Raw genomic sequence first — 13369 nt, 5'->3', positions numbered from 1 at the left:
CAACTACCCCGTTTTTACAAAAAATAATATGGATGTCGTTTTCAGAGTTTTCCAGGGTGCTGATTTTGATAATGACATTCATTTTTAGATCCAAGCTGGTGGACATGCACTTTTTAAGAAAAAATTGATATGGGTGTGGGTTTTATGTGTTTTTGTGGTGAATTGTGTATCTTAATAAATAAATTTGGTTAAATATAATAAAGTCAACATAACCACGTCACGCGAGCTGCTTTAGCAGCTCGCGCACCGAGCAAAACACTAGTTATACTATATATAGCTCGATTACCACTCACTGACTGACTCATTGACATAATTGTTCTCCTAGAAAGAGAAGGAAAATGATATAGTGATGTAGGGGAAATGTGTTCGAGTGGGGGAGTCGACTGGGGAAAAATTATGACATTTCGGAAAAACAAGATGGCGGCCGACGTGATTTTTGCAGCTCCTTTGTTTTTTAAGGGACTCCGTTCAAACTCGCAACTATTGAAGAATGTAGTAAATGATTATCAGAAAATGTGGAAAAAATTGGAAAAACAAGATGGCGGCCGAGCCGTAGCGTTTTCAAATTTTTGATTTTTCGACCCCGAACCGCGGCGCCACAGATCCAAGACGGGGTAGTCTAGGATAGTTATTTTTTCGTGTTTCGCACACGATTATCCTGTATTTTGACAGAACGGGAGTGGTTTTTACAAATTCAAGATGGCGGCTGTCATGGCGGCCGTTTTGTTCGAGGTATGAAAAAACGCAATTTTAAAATTCGAATATGTCAAAGTTGGCAACATCGGAGCGGTTCGGCTTCTATGAAGCGATTGTACGTATGAACTTGAGGTATAGATTAGTGGGGAAAAATTACCCCATTTTTCGGGAAATTTCAAGATTTTTGCGAAAATGTAAAAAATCGAAATACGGACTTTTTGCAAAATCTGAGTATGAGCGATTATGTGTTTTGCACGTAAAAATGACATTTGGGTATCTTTGTCGCCGGAGACTGGCAACACTGGAATTTATCAAAAAAAAAGTGATTTTCGACATTGTCTTTTTTCAGAGACGATCATTTCGCGTGGGTGCAAGCGAGAGGAGAGATTGAAACGTCATCGGGAGCGGTATATCCTGTAGTTAATAGGAAAGTTGTAAAATTATCTAATATGCTTCTGCAAAAAGAGTTGGTGGCCATTTTGTATTTTTTTTCAAATTTTCCGAAATTTTGATCAAGTTTTTGAGGCAGTTGGCAACATTTTGGAAAGTCGACATGTATGAATCGATTGTGTGACTCAACCAGCAGTATCGAAATATGTAAACAGTGTTGCCACATTTGGGGAGATTTTCGAGATTCTCCCCAAAAACTCCTCCTGTAAAATTTTGCATGAAATTTTTTTTCCCACTGATGGTTTCGTATAGAAAACAAAAAAAAAATCGAGGAAAAATTTGGAAATAGCTGATGATCGAGGATGTCGGAGGCGGGTGAAGGGTCCGCTCAAGGTATTGAAGATAGGTGGGGGGTGCTCGACCAAATGTCATTCATGACGTCATCCAATTGCCAAAAAGCTGAAAAAAAATTCAAAATGGCGAAGAAAAGATGGCCGCCATACAAATTTCGCCGGTGTCCAGCTCGGAGGGTATAAAAGATGGAAGTGTGGTTTCTCGGCAAAAGAGGATCAGGATTCGAAGGTCTACTCGATGAATAGAAAAAAAAATCAAAATGGCGGAAAAAGTGATTTTCGACGGGGTCTTTTTTCAGGGACGATCATTTCGCGTGGGTGCAAGCGAGATGAGAGATTGAAACGTCATCGGGAGCGGTATATCCTGCAGTTAATGGAAAAATTGTAAAACTATGTAATTTGCTACTGCAAAAAAAGTTGGCGGCCATTTTGTATTTTCTTTAAATTTTCCGAAATTTTGATCACGTTTTTGAGGCAGTTGGCAACATTGTGGAAAGTTGACATGTATAAATCGATTGCTTGACTCAACCGGCAATATCGAAATATACAAACAGTGTTGCCACATTTGAGGAGATTTTCAAGATTTTCCCCAAAAACTCCTCCTGTAAAATTTTGTATGAAAATTTTTTTTTTTCACTGACGGTTTCGTATAGAAACCAAAAAAAAAAAATCGAGGAAAAATTTGGAAATAGCTGATCATTGAGGATGTTGGAGACGGGTGGAGGGCCCGCTTAAGGTATGGAAGACAGGTGGGGGGTGCTCGAGCAAATGTCATTCATGACGTCATCCAATTGCCAAAAAGCTGAAAAAAAATTCAAAATGGCGAAGAAAAGATGGCCGCCATACAAATTTCGCCAGTGTCCAGCTCGGAGGGTATAAAAGATGGAAGTGTGGTTTCTTGGCAAAAGAGGATCAGGATACAAAGGTCTACTCGATGGATAGAAAAAAAAATTCAAAATGGCGGAATTTATTTTTCCATACATTTTGTATGGCGTATATCGAATGTCTCATTCTCCTAGAAAGAGACAGAAAACGATACGATGATGTTCGGGAGATATGTTCGGGTGCAAGATGGAAGTCGGGAAAAATTATGACATTTCAGAAAAACAAGATGGCGGCCGACGTGATTTTTGTAACTCTTTTGTTTTCCAACCGATTTCGTTGAAACTCGCAATCTTTGAAGAATGTAGTAAACAATTAATAGAAAAAGTGGAAAATTTTGGAAAAACAAGATGGCCGCCGTACAAATTTCGTCGGTGTCTATCTCGGAGGCTATAAAAGATGGAATAGTGGTTTCTTGGCAAAAGATGATCGGAGCGGTATATCCTGTAGTTAATGGGAAAGTTGTAAAATTATCTAATTTGCTTCTGCAAAAAGAGTTGGTGGCCATTTTGTATTTTCTTTAAATTTTCCGATATTTTGATCACGTTTTTGAGGCAATTGGCAACATTTTGGAAAGTCGACATGTGAGAATCGATTGTGTGACTCAACCAGCAGTATCGAAATATGTAAACAGTGTTGCCAGATTTGGGGAAATTTTCGGGATTTTCCCCAAAAACTCCTCCTGTAAAATTTTGTATGAAATTATTTTTTTTCACTGATGGTTTCGTATAGAAAACAAAAAAAAAATCGAGGAAAAATTTGGAAATAGCTGATGATCGAGGATGTCGGAGACGGGTGAAGGGTCCGCTCAAGGTATTGAAGATAGGTGGGGGGTGCTCGACCAAATGTCATTCATGACGTCAACCAATTGCCAAAAAGCTGAAAAAAAATTCAAAATAGCGAAGAAAAAATGGCCGCCATACAAATTTCGCCGGTGTCCAGCTCGGAGGGTATAAAAGATGGAAGTGTGGTTTCTTGGCAAGAGATGATCAGGGTCCGAAGGTCTACTCGATGAATAGAAAAAAAAATCAAAATGGCGGAATTTTTTTCCCATACATTTTGTATGGCGAATATTGAATGTCTCATTCTCCTAGAAAGAGACGGAAAACGATACGATAATGTAGGGGAGATGTGTTCGGGTGGGGGAGGCGAGTAGGGAAAAATTATGACATTTCAGAAAAACAAGATGGCGACCGACGTGATTTTTGCAACTCTTTTGTTTTCCAACCGATTTCGTTGAAACTCGCAATCTTTGAAGAATGTAGTAAATGATTAATAGAAAAAGTGGAAAATTTTGAAAAAACAAGATGGCCGCCATACAAATTTCGTCGGTGTCTATCTCGGAGGCTATAAAAGATGGAAGAGTGGTTTCTTGGCAAAAGATGATCAGGGTCCGAAGGTCTACTCGGTGGAACAAACTCTGCATGCTCGCGGACCACTTTAGTGGTCCGCGCACCCACGCACCCTACTTTATTAACCTCAACTACCCCGTTTTTACAAAAAATGATATGGATGTCGTTTTCAGAGTTTTCCAGGGTGCTCATTTTGATAACGTCATTTATTTTGAAATCCAAGATGGCGGGCGTGCACTTTAAAAAAAAAAAATTGATATAGGTTGTCGCGCTTCGTGCGACAGGTAGGAAAATAAATTACTAATAGATACGCGGTAAGAGAGCAGGGTAGTTAATCGTGGAAAATAAATAGCTTGTTAGATAGCTCCATGATTGTGGAACTAAATAAACTTAATAGATAACTCAGTCGGGAGCGGCCGTAGGTAACGCGCTACAATCACAGGGTAGTTAATTGAGAATCGCATACGCATGAAGATACGTTGACTGTCCGAAGGAAGACAACTGGCCTTGGTCAGACGCCGGGGGCAGACATGGGCTCGCAGAAGGCTCGCAGACGCGTCGGACAATCGACGATGCTCGGGCGGCGCTGCGGTGCGGCGGCTCAGTGCTTGTGCGTAGGCTACTCGACAGCAGTGTGCAGCGTGGCTTGGGTAGACGGTACGAAGTTGGTAGACACTTCGCCGGTGGGGTAGCAGTCAGGTTAATAGCAGGGCTTCAGTGTAACTGTTAGAGCTTCCTGGTAGAAGGAACCCTGGAATCGAGAGAGGCAATCTTAAATGATTTGCTCAAACTCTCGTTCCATAACTTTAGATGAGCCTTGGGTCGTCTGAGCCAAGTGCAGGTCGTATAATATAAAAGTGATGGAACGAGTTTACAGATTCTGTTAGTAAATATCCTATCGCAAGGGTTAGGTTAAACGAGTACAAAACAATTAGCCTAAACTTATAATCTAATAACATCACAGTTACCAACCTTAATCCAGGGTTACACAGAATTGGGGTGCCAGCCAGGTAACCTCCACGCGTGCCCGAGTGCTGCGGGTCCCTTTCGGATACGTCCGGGGGGAAGAGCTGCGCTTGGGTCGGTGCACCCCGGTAACATGGTAACAATTTCTTACAAGGGATATTGTTAGCCATGGCTAATAACCTGGTGGGGGGGGGGGGGGTTCTCCGCGTGCCCCTCTGATTAGCAGAGGGCACAGTGGAAGAAACCAGGGGTAAACACCCCAAGGGGTGGAGAGCTGTGAAGCCTATTGAGAGGAAGAAAACCTCTTTAAAAATAACCGAAGCGGGCGGGAACGCCCACCTAATCTCAAGGTTTGACGCCTGCCGATGGGATGAGTGGCTGATGGGGGATCAGTCGTTAGGGCGTCACATTGGGGGGGAACTGGGGTTTAAAAAAAAAAAAAAAATCATGAATAAAGCGTCGTATAAAAATTCTACCCGGGAGGGTCCCGCTAGCGGGGAATCCCTTGGTGCTTCGGAAAGCCGGAGCATCGGCCCCATCGTATACGGGGGGGCCAACCGACGTTTAATGGGGGTAGGTGCACGAATGGGGGATAAGGAAGAAGGAAATGTGCTGGGGGAAACAGAGAAGGAGGAGAAGAGGAGAGAAGAAGAAAAGAAGGAGGAGGTAGTAATGGAGATAGGAGAAATAGAGTCCGTGGGACCGAGGGAGGCAGGGCTGACGGAGTCCGTGGGACTGAGTGAGGTGGCGCTTTCGTTGCCGGGATCCGACATGATCGTGGAGTGCGGACCCAGGTCAGATTCGGATGCCTCTATAATCGTGTCGGGTCCGGGCCGCCTGTGGCAATTACAAGGCGTTAAAAGGCCACGTCTTGGGGAGGATGCTTCGGTGTCAACAGAAACCGATGATGAGATGTCGGAGGCAAGGAAGCCGAGAAGAAGGGGACGGCCTCCTGCTGCTGGCAAATCTATGGGGTCGGCCAAAGCCAAGGCGGAGCTGGCCAGGAAGAGGCGCCAAGATGTCTCTGAGAAGGCAGAGGAGGAACTGTTGAGAGCCTCTGTCGTCTCTCAATTCAGGAAGGAGCAGGGGCTTTCCGATTCGTCGGCAGCCGGATCGTTGGAGTCTGGGCCAGCAGAAGAGAAGACTGTGGCTCAGATCCAAATGCGAGTGCAGGACAGTCTGGCGGCGATCACGACGGTCGCCACAAAGTCTGGCCATCTCAAAGGGACATTTGTGCGTGTCCTGAAGGACGCTGTGGTCTCCATTAAAGAGGCTGTAGAAGTCCTCAGCTCGCGCACAATGTCAGAGGAGACCAAGAAACTGCAGGCCGAAAACACGCGCTTGCAGGCTGAAATGGCCAGCCTCCGTAAGGAGATCGCTGACATAAAAAGGGACATGGAGAGTGCGCGGAAACAGGGTTCCGTGCCCTCTCCCACGGATATGGCTGAAGAGCTGCCCCCTGTGTCGCAGCCTTCTCAAAGGGGGAAGAAGGGTCGACGCTCTGAAGCCATCTCGGCTGCGTCCCCGATAGAGGAAATCTGTCGCTCGGTGATGGTCCAGGTTGGAGAAATGTTAAATGCCCGCCTGGCCTCCTTCGAGGACAGGCTCCTTCCGGAAAAGCGACTCCGCCCCCCATTGGCGGCAGATAAAAAAGAAAAGGCAGCAAAGCAAGCAGGCCCCAGCCTACCTGTGAAGGAGTTGCGTCCCACAGAGAGGACGCTCTCCGGGGAAGAGTTACACCATACACCACCTTCTGCATCATCCCTCCAACCCCCTCCCAAAGAGGGTCTTTGGGAGAAGGTTGGAGGGAGGAAGAAGGGGAAAAAGGGGAAGAAGAAGAAAAAGAATAAGAAGAGGTCGAAAACTGGCGCACATGGCGATGGACCGCCCTTGCGGCCACAAGGCCAGTCAAAATCAAAATCACAGCCACAGTCTCAGCAACGGCCTCAACCCTTGAACAAGGCTCGAAAGCTCCGACCGCCTCGTTCTGCTGCGATAGTTATAACGCTGCAGCCAGGGGCTGAGGAGAAAGGAGCTTCCTATAGTAAAGTGATACAAAAGGCTAAGGAAAATATCTCACTGTCTGATTTTGGCGTTGCCGCGGTACGGTTTAAAGTGGCTGCGACCGGAGCGCGGATTTTGGAGCTCCCAGCGGCTTCTGGTGGAGAGAAGGCGGATGCTCTGGCCCATAAGATCAGGGAAGTAGTAGGTGAAGAATTTGTGCGAGTCTCTAGGCCCACCAAATGCGTCGATATACGTGTTTCGGGCCTGGATGACTCCGTCACCAGCAATGACGTGGTGACCACCGTGGCACGTATAGGAGGTTGTTCTGTTGATCAGGTGCGTGCCGGGGAGGTAGTCCGCAATTCCTCGGGCCTTGGGACGATTTGGCTGCGTTGCCCAGTCATGGCTGCAAAAAAGGTGGTCGAAGGAGGAAGACTATTAGTGGGCTGGGTTTCGGCCCGCGTTAATCTGCTCGACGAGCGACCCCAGCGGTGCTACCGCTGCTTAGAAAGGGGTCATTTGAGGGCTCAGTGCATCGCTGAGACTGACCGCAGTGACACTTGTTACCGCTGCGGGCAGATTGGCCATAAAGCGAAGGGGTGTTCGGCCGCGCCACATTGTAGTGTGTGTGCGGCAGCTGGTAGACCAGCGGATCATCGGGGGGGCAGCGGCGCATGCAATCAGCCCAGAAAGTCCAGAATGAAGAGTGGTAAAGCTGACGATGGCCCCCGGGTCTCCTCGCAGTCTGCCGGCCCATCCATGAACAATCGGGCTGAGGAGGTTGAGATGGCCGTAGGATAATAAATGGCTCTCAGATTTCTTCAAGGGAATATCAACCACTCTGCTAGAGCTCAGGACCTCCTGTTCCAGAGTATAGCGGAGTGGTCGATACACGTTGCCGTGGTCGCTGAACCGTACTACGTCCCATCGGGTGACGATTGGGCAGGGGACCTTGACGGCTTGGTAGCCATCACAACCCGGACCGCTGCTGGATCTCCGAACTTCGAAAGAGTTGTGAGGGGGCGGGGTTATGTCTCAGCACAAGTGGGTGACGTCACAGTAATTGGCGTCTACTTCTCACCGAATAGAACTCTGGCGGAATTTGAGTCATTTCTGGTGGACCTCGGAGCCCAAATCGATCGGAATCGCTCAGACCAGATGCTCGTCGCCGGTGATTTCAACGCCAAGTCTATGGCGTGGGGATCTTCGGTGACTGACGCGCGTGGTAGGGAGCTCGAGGAGTGGGCGCTCTCAATGGGGCTGTCGGTGGCGAACCGGGGGACGGCTTACACGTGTGTGCGGCAACAGGGTGGCTCCATTGTAGATATCACTTTTGTTGATGCTGCTCTGGCATGCAGTGTCCATGGTTGGGAAGTGTTGGAAGGTGAGGAGACACTCTCCGATCACCGATATATTCGGTTCACAGTTGCCTCATCTGCAGCATCTGCAAGCGGTACAAGTCAGATCTCACGAGGCAACTGTCCTCGCTGGTCATTGAAGCGCCTAAACAAGGAGGTCTTGTACGAGGCGGCATTGGTTCAAGCATGGGTAACGGGTTCTGAAAATCCAGTGGAGGTGGAACGGGAGGCCGAGTCATTCAGCAAAGCCATGATGCAGGTTTGCGATGCGGCTATGCCACGAGTCGGTCCCTGTCCGCCAAAAAATGCAGTGTACTGGTGGTCAATGGAGATAGCGCAGCTGCGTAGATCCTGCGTAGCAGTGAGACGCCAGTACCAAAGGAGCCGCCGCCGTCGAAATCGGAATGAGCCAGAGGAGGCGCGCCTCTACGCGCTGTACAGGGAGGCTGTCGTTGCCCTACAGGTGGCCATTAAAACGGCAAAGGAGCTGGCGGAAGAGGAGATGCTTGAGAGCCTCAACGCTGATCCGTGGGGGCGACCATATAAAATGGTCCGACGAAAGCTGCGCCCCTGGGCACCACCCCTCACACAAACTCTTCAGCCTCAACAGCTGGAGATGGTCGTGGATTCGTTGTTCCCACAAAGGGTCATTCAGGAGTCACCTGATATGGCGCCGCCTACAGCTGGAGAGGACGAGACTGTTTCTCACGCGCCCGAAGTCACCGAGGGTGAACTAAAGGCAGCGGTGCTGCGGCTCCGATCCAAAAACACCGCTCCGGGTCCTGATGGAGTGCACGGCCGTGCATTAGCACTGGTTTTGGGCCCACTAGAGCCTCGACTAAGAGGGCTTTTCAGCGCATGCTTGGAGAAGGGACAGTTTCCAGGTCCTTGGAAGACAGGGAAACTGGTCCTGCTACGCAAAGAGGGTCGCCCAGCCAGTTCTCCATCAGCATATAGGCCTATCGTGCTACTTGATGAGGTAGGCAAGCTCTTCGAACGTGTGGTTGCCGCGCGTATTGTTCAACACCTGGAGGAGACAGGACCGGGTCTCAGCGACCATCAGTTCGGCTTCCGCCGGGGCCGTTCCACCATTGACGCAGTCGCACGGGTGAAGGCCCTAACGGATGACGCAGTTTCTCGGGGTGAGGTAGTCTTGGCGGTGTCTCTTGACATCGCTAACGCTTTTAACACCTTGCCTTGGAACAGCATCAGGGAGGCGCTGAGATACCATGCGATGCCGGCATATCTCAGACAAATCGTGGAGGCCTATTTCTCGGGCCGGGCTATTGTCTATCCGGCACACGGTGGAGAATGGGTACGGCGAGAAGTGTCGTGCGGTGTTCCACAGGGTTCGGTTCTTGGGCCTCTCCTGTGGAACATCGGCTATGATTGGGTACTGCGGGGGACCAACATGCGGGGTGTCGATGTGACGTGCTACGCAGATGACACTCTCGTGACAGCTCGAGGCAGCAATTTCAGGGAAGCGCGCGTCTTGGCGACGGCTGGAGTGGCCCAAGTTGTAGCGCGTATCCGGCGGCTGGGACTTCAAGTAGCCCTCAATAAGTCTGAGGCTCTGTGCTTTCATGGGCCAAGGAGAGCACTTCCAGCGGGCGAATATCTGGTAGTGGGCGGAGTTTCCATCGCTGTCGAGTCGACGATGAAGTACCTAGGACTCGTTCTCGACAGTCGATGGAAATTTGAGGAGCATTTCCGGCGCCTGGCCCCCAAACTAATTGGGGCTGCCGGGGCGCTGGGACGGCTTCTTCCAAACGTGGGTGGGCCAAGTGCCAGTTGCCGCCGCCTGTATACGGGAGTAGTGCGGTCGATGGCTCTCTACGGGGCACCTATCTGGGCGGATGCTCTGAACTCCTGCATTCGGACCCTGCTGCGAAAGCCGCAGCGAGTCATGGCGGTCAGAGTCATCAGAGGTTACCGCACCATTTCCTGTGAGGCAGCCTGTGCTTTGGCAGGGACTCCTCCATGGGACCTGGATGCGGAGATGCTGGCAGACATGCACCAGCGAAGGGTGGATGCCCGATTGAGGGGCGAGTACCCTACCTCCACTGAAATCGCTGGGTGGCGGCGAAATGCGCAGGTCGAGCTCCTCCACCAATGGTCGGCAAGGCTCGAATCACCCAGCGCAGGTCATATGACAGTGGCGGCGATCCAGCCCGTTCTACAACGGTGGGTGGAGAGAGGGCATGGAGTACTCACCTTTCATCTTGTGCAGGTCCTTTCGGGGCACGGCTGCTTCGGAAAGTACCTGTGCAGGATCGCTGGTAGAGAGCCTACTGAGGAGTGCCATGAGTGTGGCAGTGCCATGGATACGGCGCAGCACACTTTGGCAGAGTGCCCAGCATGGGATGAGTCGCGAGAGACGCTCGTGACAGCAGTGGGGCAAGACCTCTCCCTGCCAGCCGTAGTCAGAGCCATGGCGAACAGCGATAGGTCTTGGAAAGCGGTAGAGTCCTTCTGCGAGGAGGTAATGTCGCAGAAGGAGGCGGCGGAGCGCATGAGAGAAGATGATTTGAGCTCTCATGCCATCCGTCGTAGGAGGGTTGGGCGTAGGCGAGTCGCCCACGACCGCCGCCTACCCCCTTGAGAGGGGCTCTCGGGCGATGGACACGGGGAGTCTATCGCCCGAAAAGAAACCAGTCCCCGAGTCGGGAGGCGCACTATTGTGTTCCTAGTGTGCCTCAGACGGTGGGTAGGGACTATATTGGTCCCCCGAGGAGAGTCCTTAGTAGGCGCCGCTGGCCAGGTTGCGCGAACGTGTTTGGCCCCGTAACCTGACCATCAGGCGATGCGTGGAACGCCGTGGGGTTTTAGTCGGTAAAAGTCCGACATAACCTCCGTGCCTCCCCGGGCGCGGTGGTATCCATGAGGATTTCCCCACGATAAAAAAAAAAAAAAAAAAAAAAAAAAGGGTTACACAGAATTCACTACACTTATTTATTACTTTCACTTCACTCCTGCGTCGTGATTGCAGGTAATAGAAATCAGGAATGTCCCTGAACTAGGAGGATTGCTTATTTATATTAAATTTAGCGGAAATAAGGTGTAGTCTCGAGTGTTCTGGCTACAGGAAATGTTATTAGTTTGTCGGGAAAGTTTCCAGAATGAAAGACTATTGATCGACAGATGTCGCTAGCGTATATGATTAATTAAATAGTCTTGACAGATTATTTTTAAATGGAAAGCTATCTGTCGTTAGAGGTCGCTAATTTGTATGAGTAGTTTTATTTTAAAGAATGTTCTAGAAAAACTGTCATTGTTTGATTAGTCTATGTAAACTATTCTCCGACAGATGGCACTGAATGTTAATCAGTGTTGACGTTGAGGTCTGTCAATGTCAGAAATTCTTTGTCCTAGTAATGTATTATGCGACCGGTAGATGTCGTTCGTAATTGTTTATTACAATTCCGTGATTCGATTTTTTTTCGAATCACTACATATTCCCCTTTTTAGGTTAGGATTTTATCTAATAAAATCCTTCTACACTACCTCTAAATATCGCTAAAGTTCGAGTTAACCTTGTCATGCTTCATCTTTCGTACTATCCGAACATTCTTCAGTCATTCATAAAGCGGTGGCCATACTAGTGGTTCATCGCGTCCTAGTGTACAGAGTTATCGCGTTTGTTCGCCATGACTCGCTCTCATGTTTAGCAGGTGTTATGATTGTTGCAAAGTCCAAAAATAATCGGTGTAGTTGTCTTTTCACTGTTTAGTATAGTGGATTAACAACTTGTTATAGAAGGATATCTTAACTTTTAGGTCATTAAGATATGGACGTATTTCACCTTTTAGGTAAGCAAAATACAATTAGTTGTGTACTAGTAGTGCCTTAGTGTAGGCGTAGCATTCACCTTTTAGGTCAGTGAAGGCCAATTTTGTACTGACTTTTAGGTCATCAGCACGTTAGTGTGTATCTAGCATTATAGTAATATTATTTTTGGACTTCGCAAGGTATGTCTGTGGAATAAGTAGTGATTTTTATGTAGCGGTTGGTACATTAGTTGTTTAGGTTGAGGGTAGATGTACATAACTTACTGAGTTTGTAGTTATGTCTAGTTAAATGTAATAGGTGAGTATATGTTAGATACTGGTGTAGGTATCTGTATAGTGTACCGGTTCTAACTACTTTGTTTTGATGAACGTAAGATTGCGCGACGCGGTGTACAACCAACCTTAAAGTTCATGCATATCGCGTGATGTTAAACTTGAGTTGACTGCTGTACCTTACGTGGACACTGTTTATCGGTTGTTGTTTCTTTTTTTGAATCTAGATGCATGGAATGATCATGTTTGTTTGATAGCACTTTCCGCGGCTTTATTTACGTTCATAGGTATTTGAGATTAGGGTGATTAGCTAATGAATCGATTAATTAGTTTATGAGTTTAGTGGGTAGATGTAGTCTAATTTCTTAAAATTATGCCTAGTAGGTGGTTTGTAATGTTATATAGAAAATGATGCATAATCTTAAGTTTGAGTGTTGTAATTGGTTAGTTTTATGTCTTTGACATGCCAGGTGCCTAAATTATTACCGTCTAGGTCTGCTATAACTGCATATTTGAGTTCGTTCTTTTGAAGAGATAGGTATTTAATCGGGTAGGACATTGTGAATGTGTGTAAAGTAAAATGGAAGTTAAGAGTGATTAGTGGAACACTTATAAAAGTTGGTAACTGTGTTACACAAAATATAAAATATAGAAGTTAGTACAAAATATACACACGTAGTGTATCCTGAAATTTTACACAAAAATTTCAAAATATACTCGTAACCATACACTTTGTTACGGTCAGCGTATGTTAATGCTATGCGATCCCGAACCTGTGGGTGAACTGTGATTAGGCACCTTTTTTATTCCACAATAAGAGACACAAAAATTAGAGTGGGCGCCACTATCGCGTTTTTGACAGGGGTCCTAATGTGGAAAATAAATTACTAATAGATAACTCCATGTTTAGGGAACTAAATGAACTTTTTAGATACGCGGTACGAGAGCAGGGTAGTTAATCGTGGAAAATAAATAGCTTGTTAGATAGCTCCATGATTGTGGAACTAAATAAACTTAATAGATAACTCAGTCGGGAGCGGCCGTAGGTAACGCGCTACAATCACAGGGTAGTTAATTGAGAATCGCATACGCATGAAGATACGTTGACTGTCCGAAGGAAGACAACTGGCCTTGGTCAGACGCCGGGGGCAGACATGGGCTCGCAGAAGGCTCGCAGACGCGTCGGACAATCGACGATGCTCGGGCGGCGCTGCGGTGCGGCGGCTCAGTGCTTGTGCGTAGGCTACTCGACAGCAGTGTGCAGCGTGGCTTGGGTAGACGGTACGAAGTTGGTAGACACTTCGCCG

General features: G+C 47.8%; 1 protein-coding gene across 1 annotated transcript; it reads left to right on the top strand.

Annotated features, from left to right (window-relative positions):
- The first annotated feature begins 5113 nt into the window (after positions 1 to 5113).
- LOC123879824 lies at positions 5114 to 7444 on the top strand. Its single transcript, XM_045927718.1, has one exon. It carries the CDS (start codon positions 5207 to 5209, stop codon positions 7442 to 7444), a length of 2238 nt encoding a protein of 745 aa, XP_045783674.1. The 5' UTR covers positions 5114 to 5206.
- The last annotated feature ends 5925 nt before the right edge of the window (positions 7445 to 13369 follow it).

Source organism: Maniola jurtina, chromosome W (genome assembly GCF_905333055.1).
Source record: "Maniola jurtina chromosome W, ilManJurt1.1, whole genome shotgun sequence".
Taxonomy (NCBI): Eukaryota; Metazoa; Arthropoda; class Insecta; order Lepidoptera; family Nymphalidae; genus Maniola; species Maniola jurtina.
This window is presented reverse-complemented; position numbering and strand designations above follow the sequence as displayed.

Excerpts from the sequence above, each read along its gene's own strand:
- LOC123879824 (XM_045927718.1), top strand. The coding sequence starts at position 5,207 with ATGGGGGTAGGTGCACGAATGGGGGATAAGGAAGAAGGAAATGTGCTG.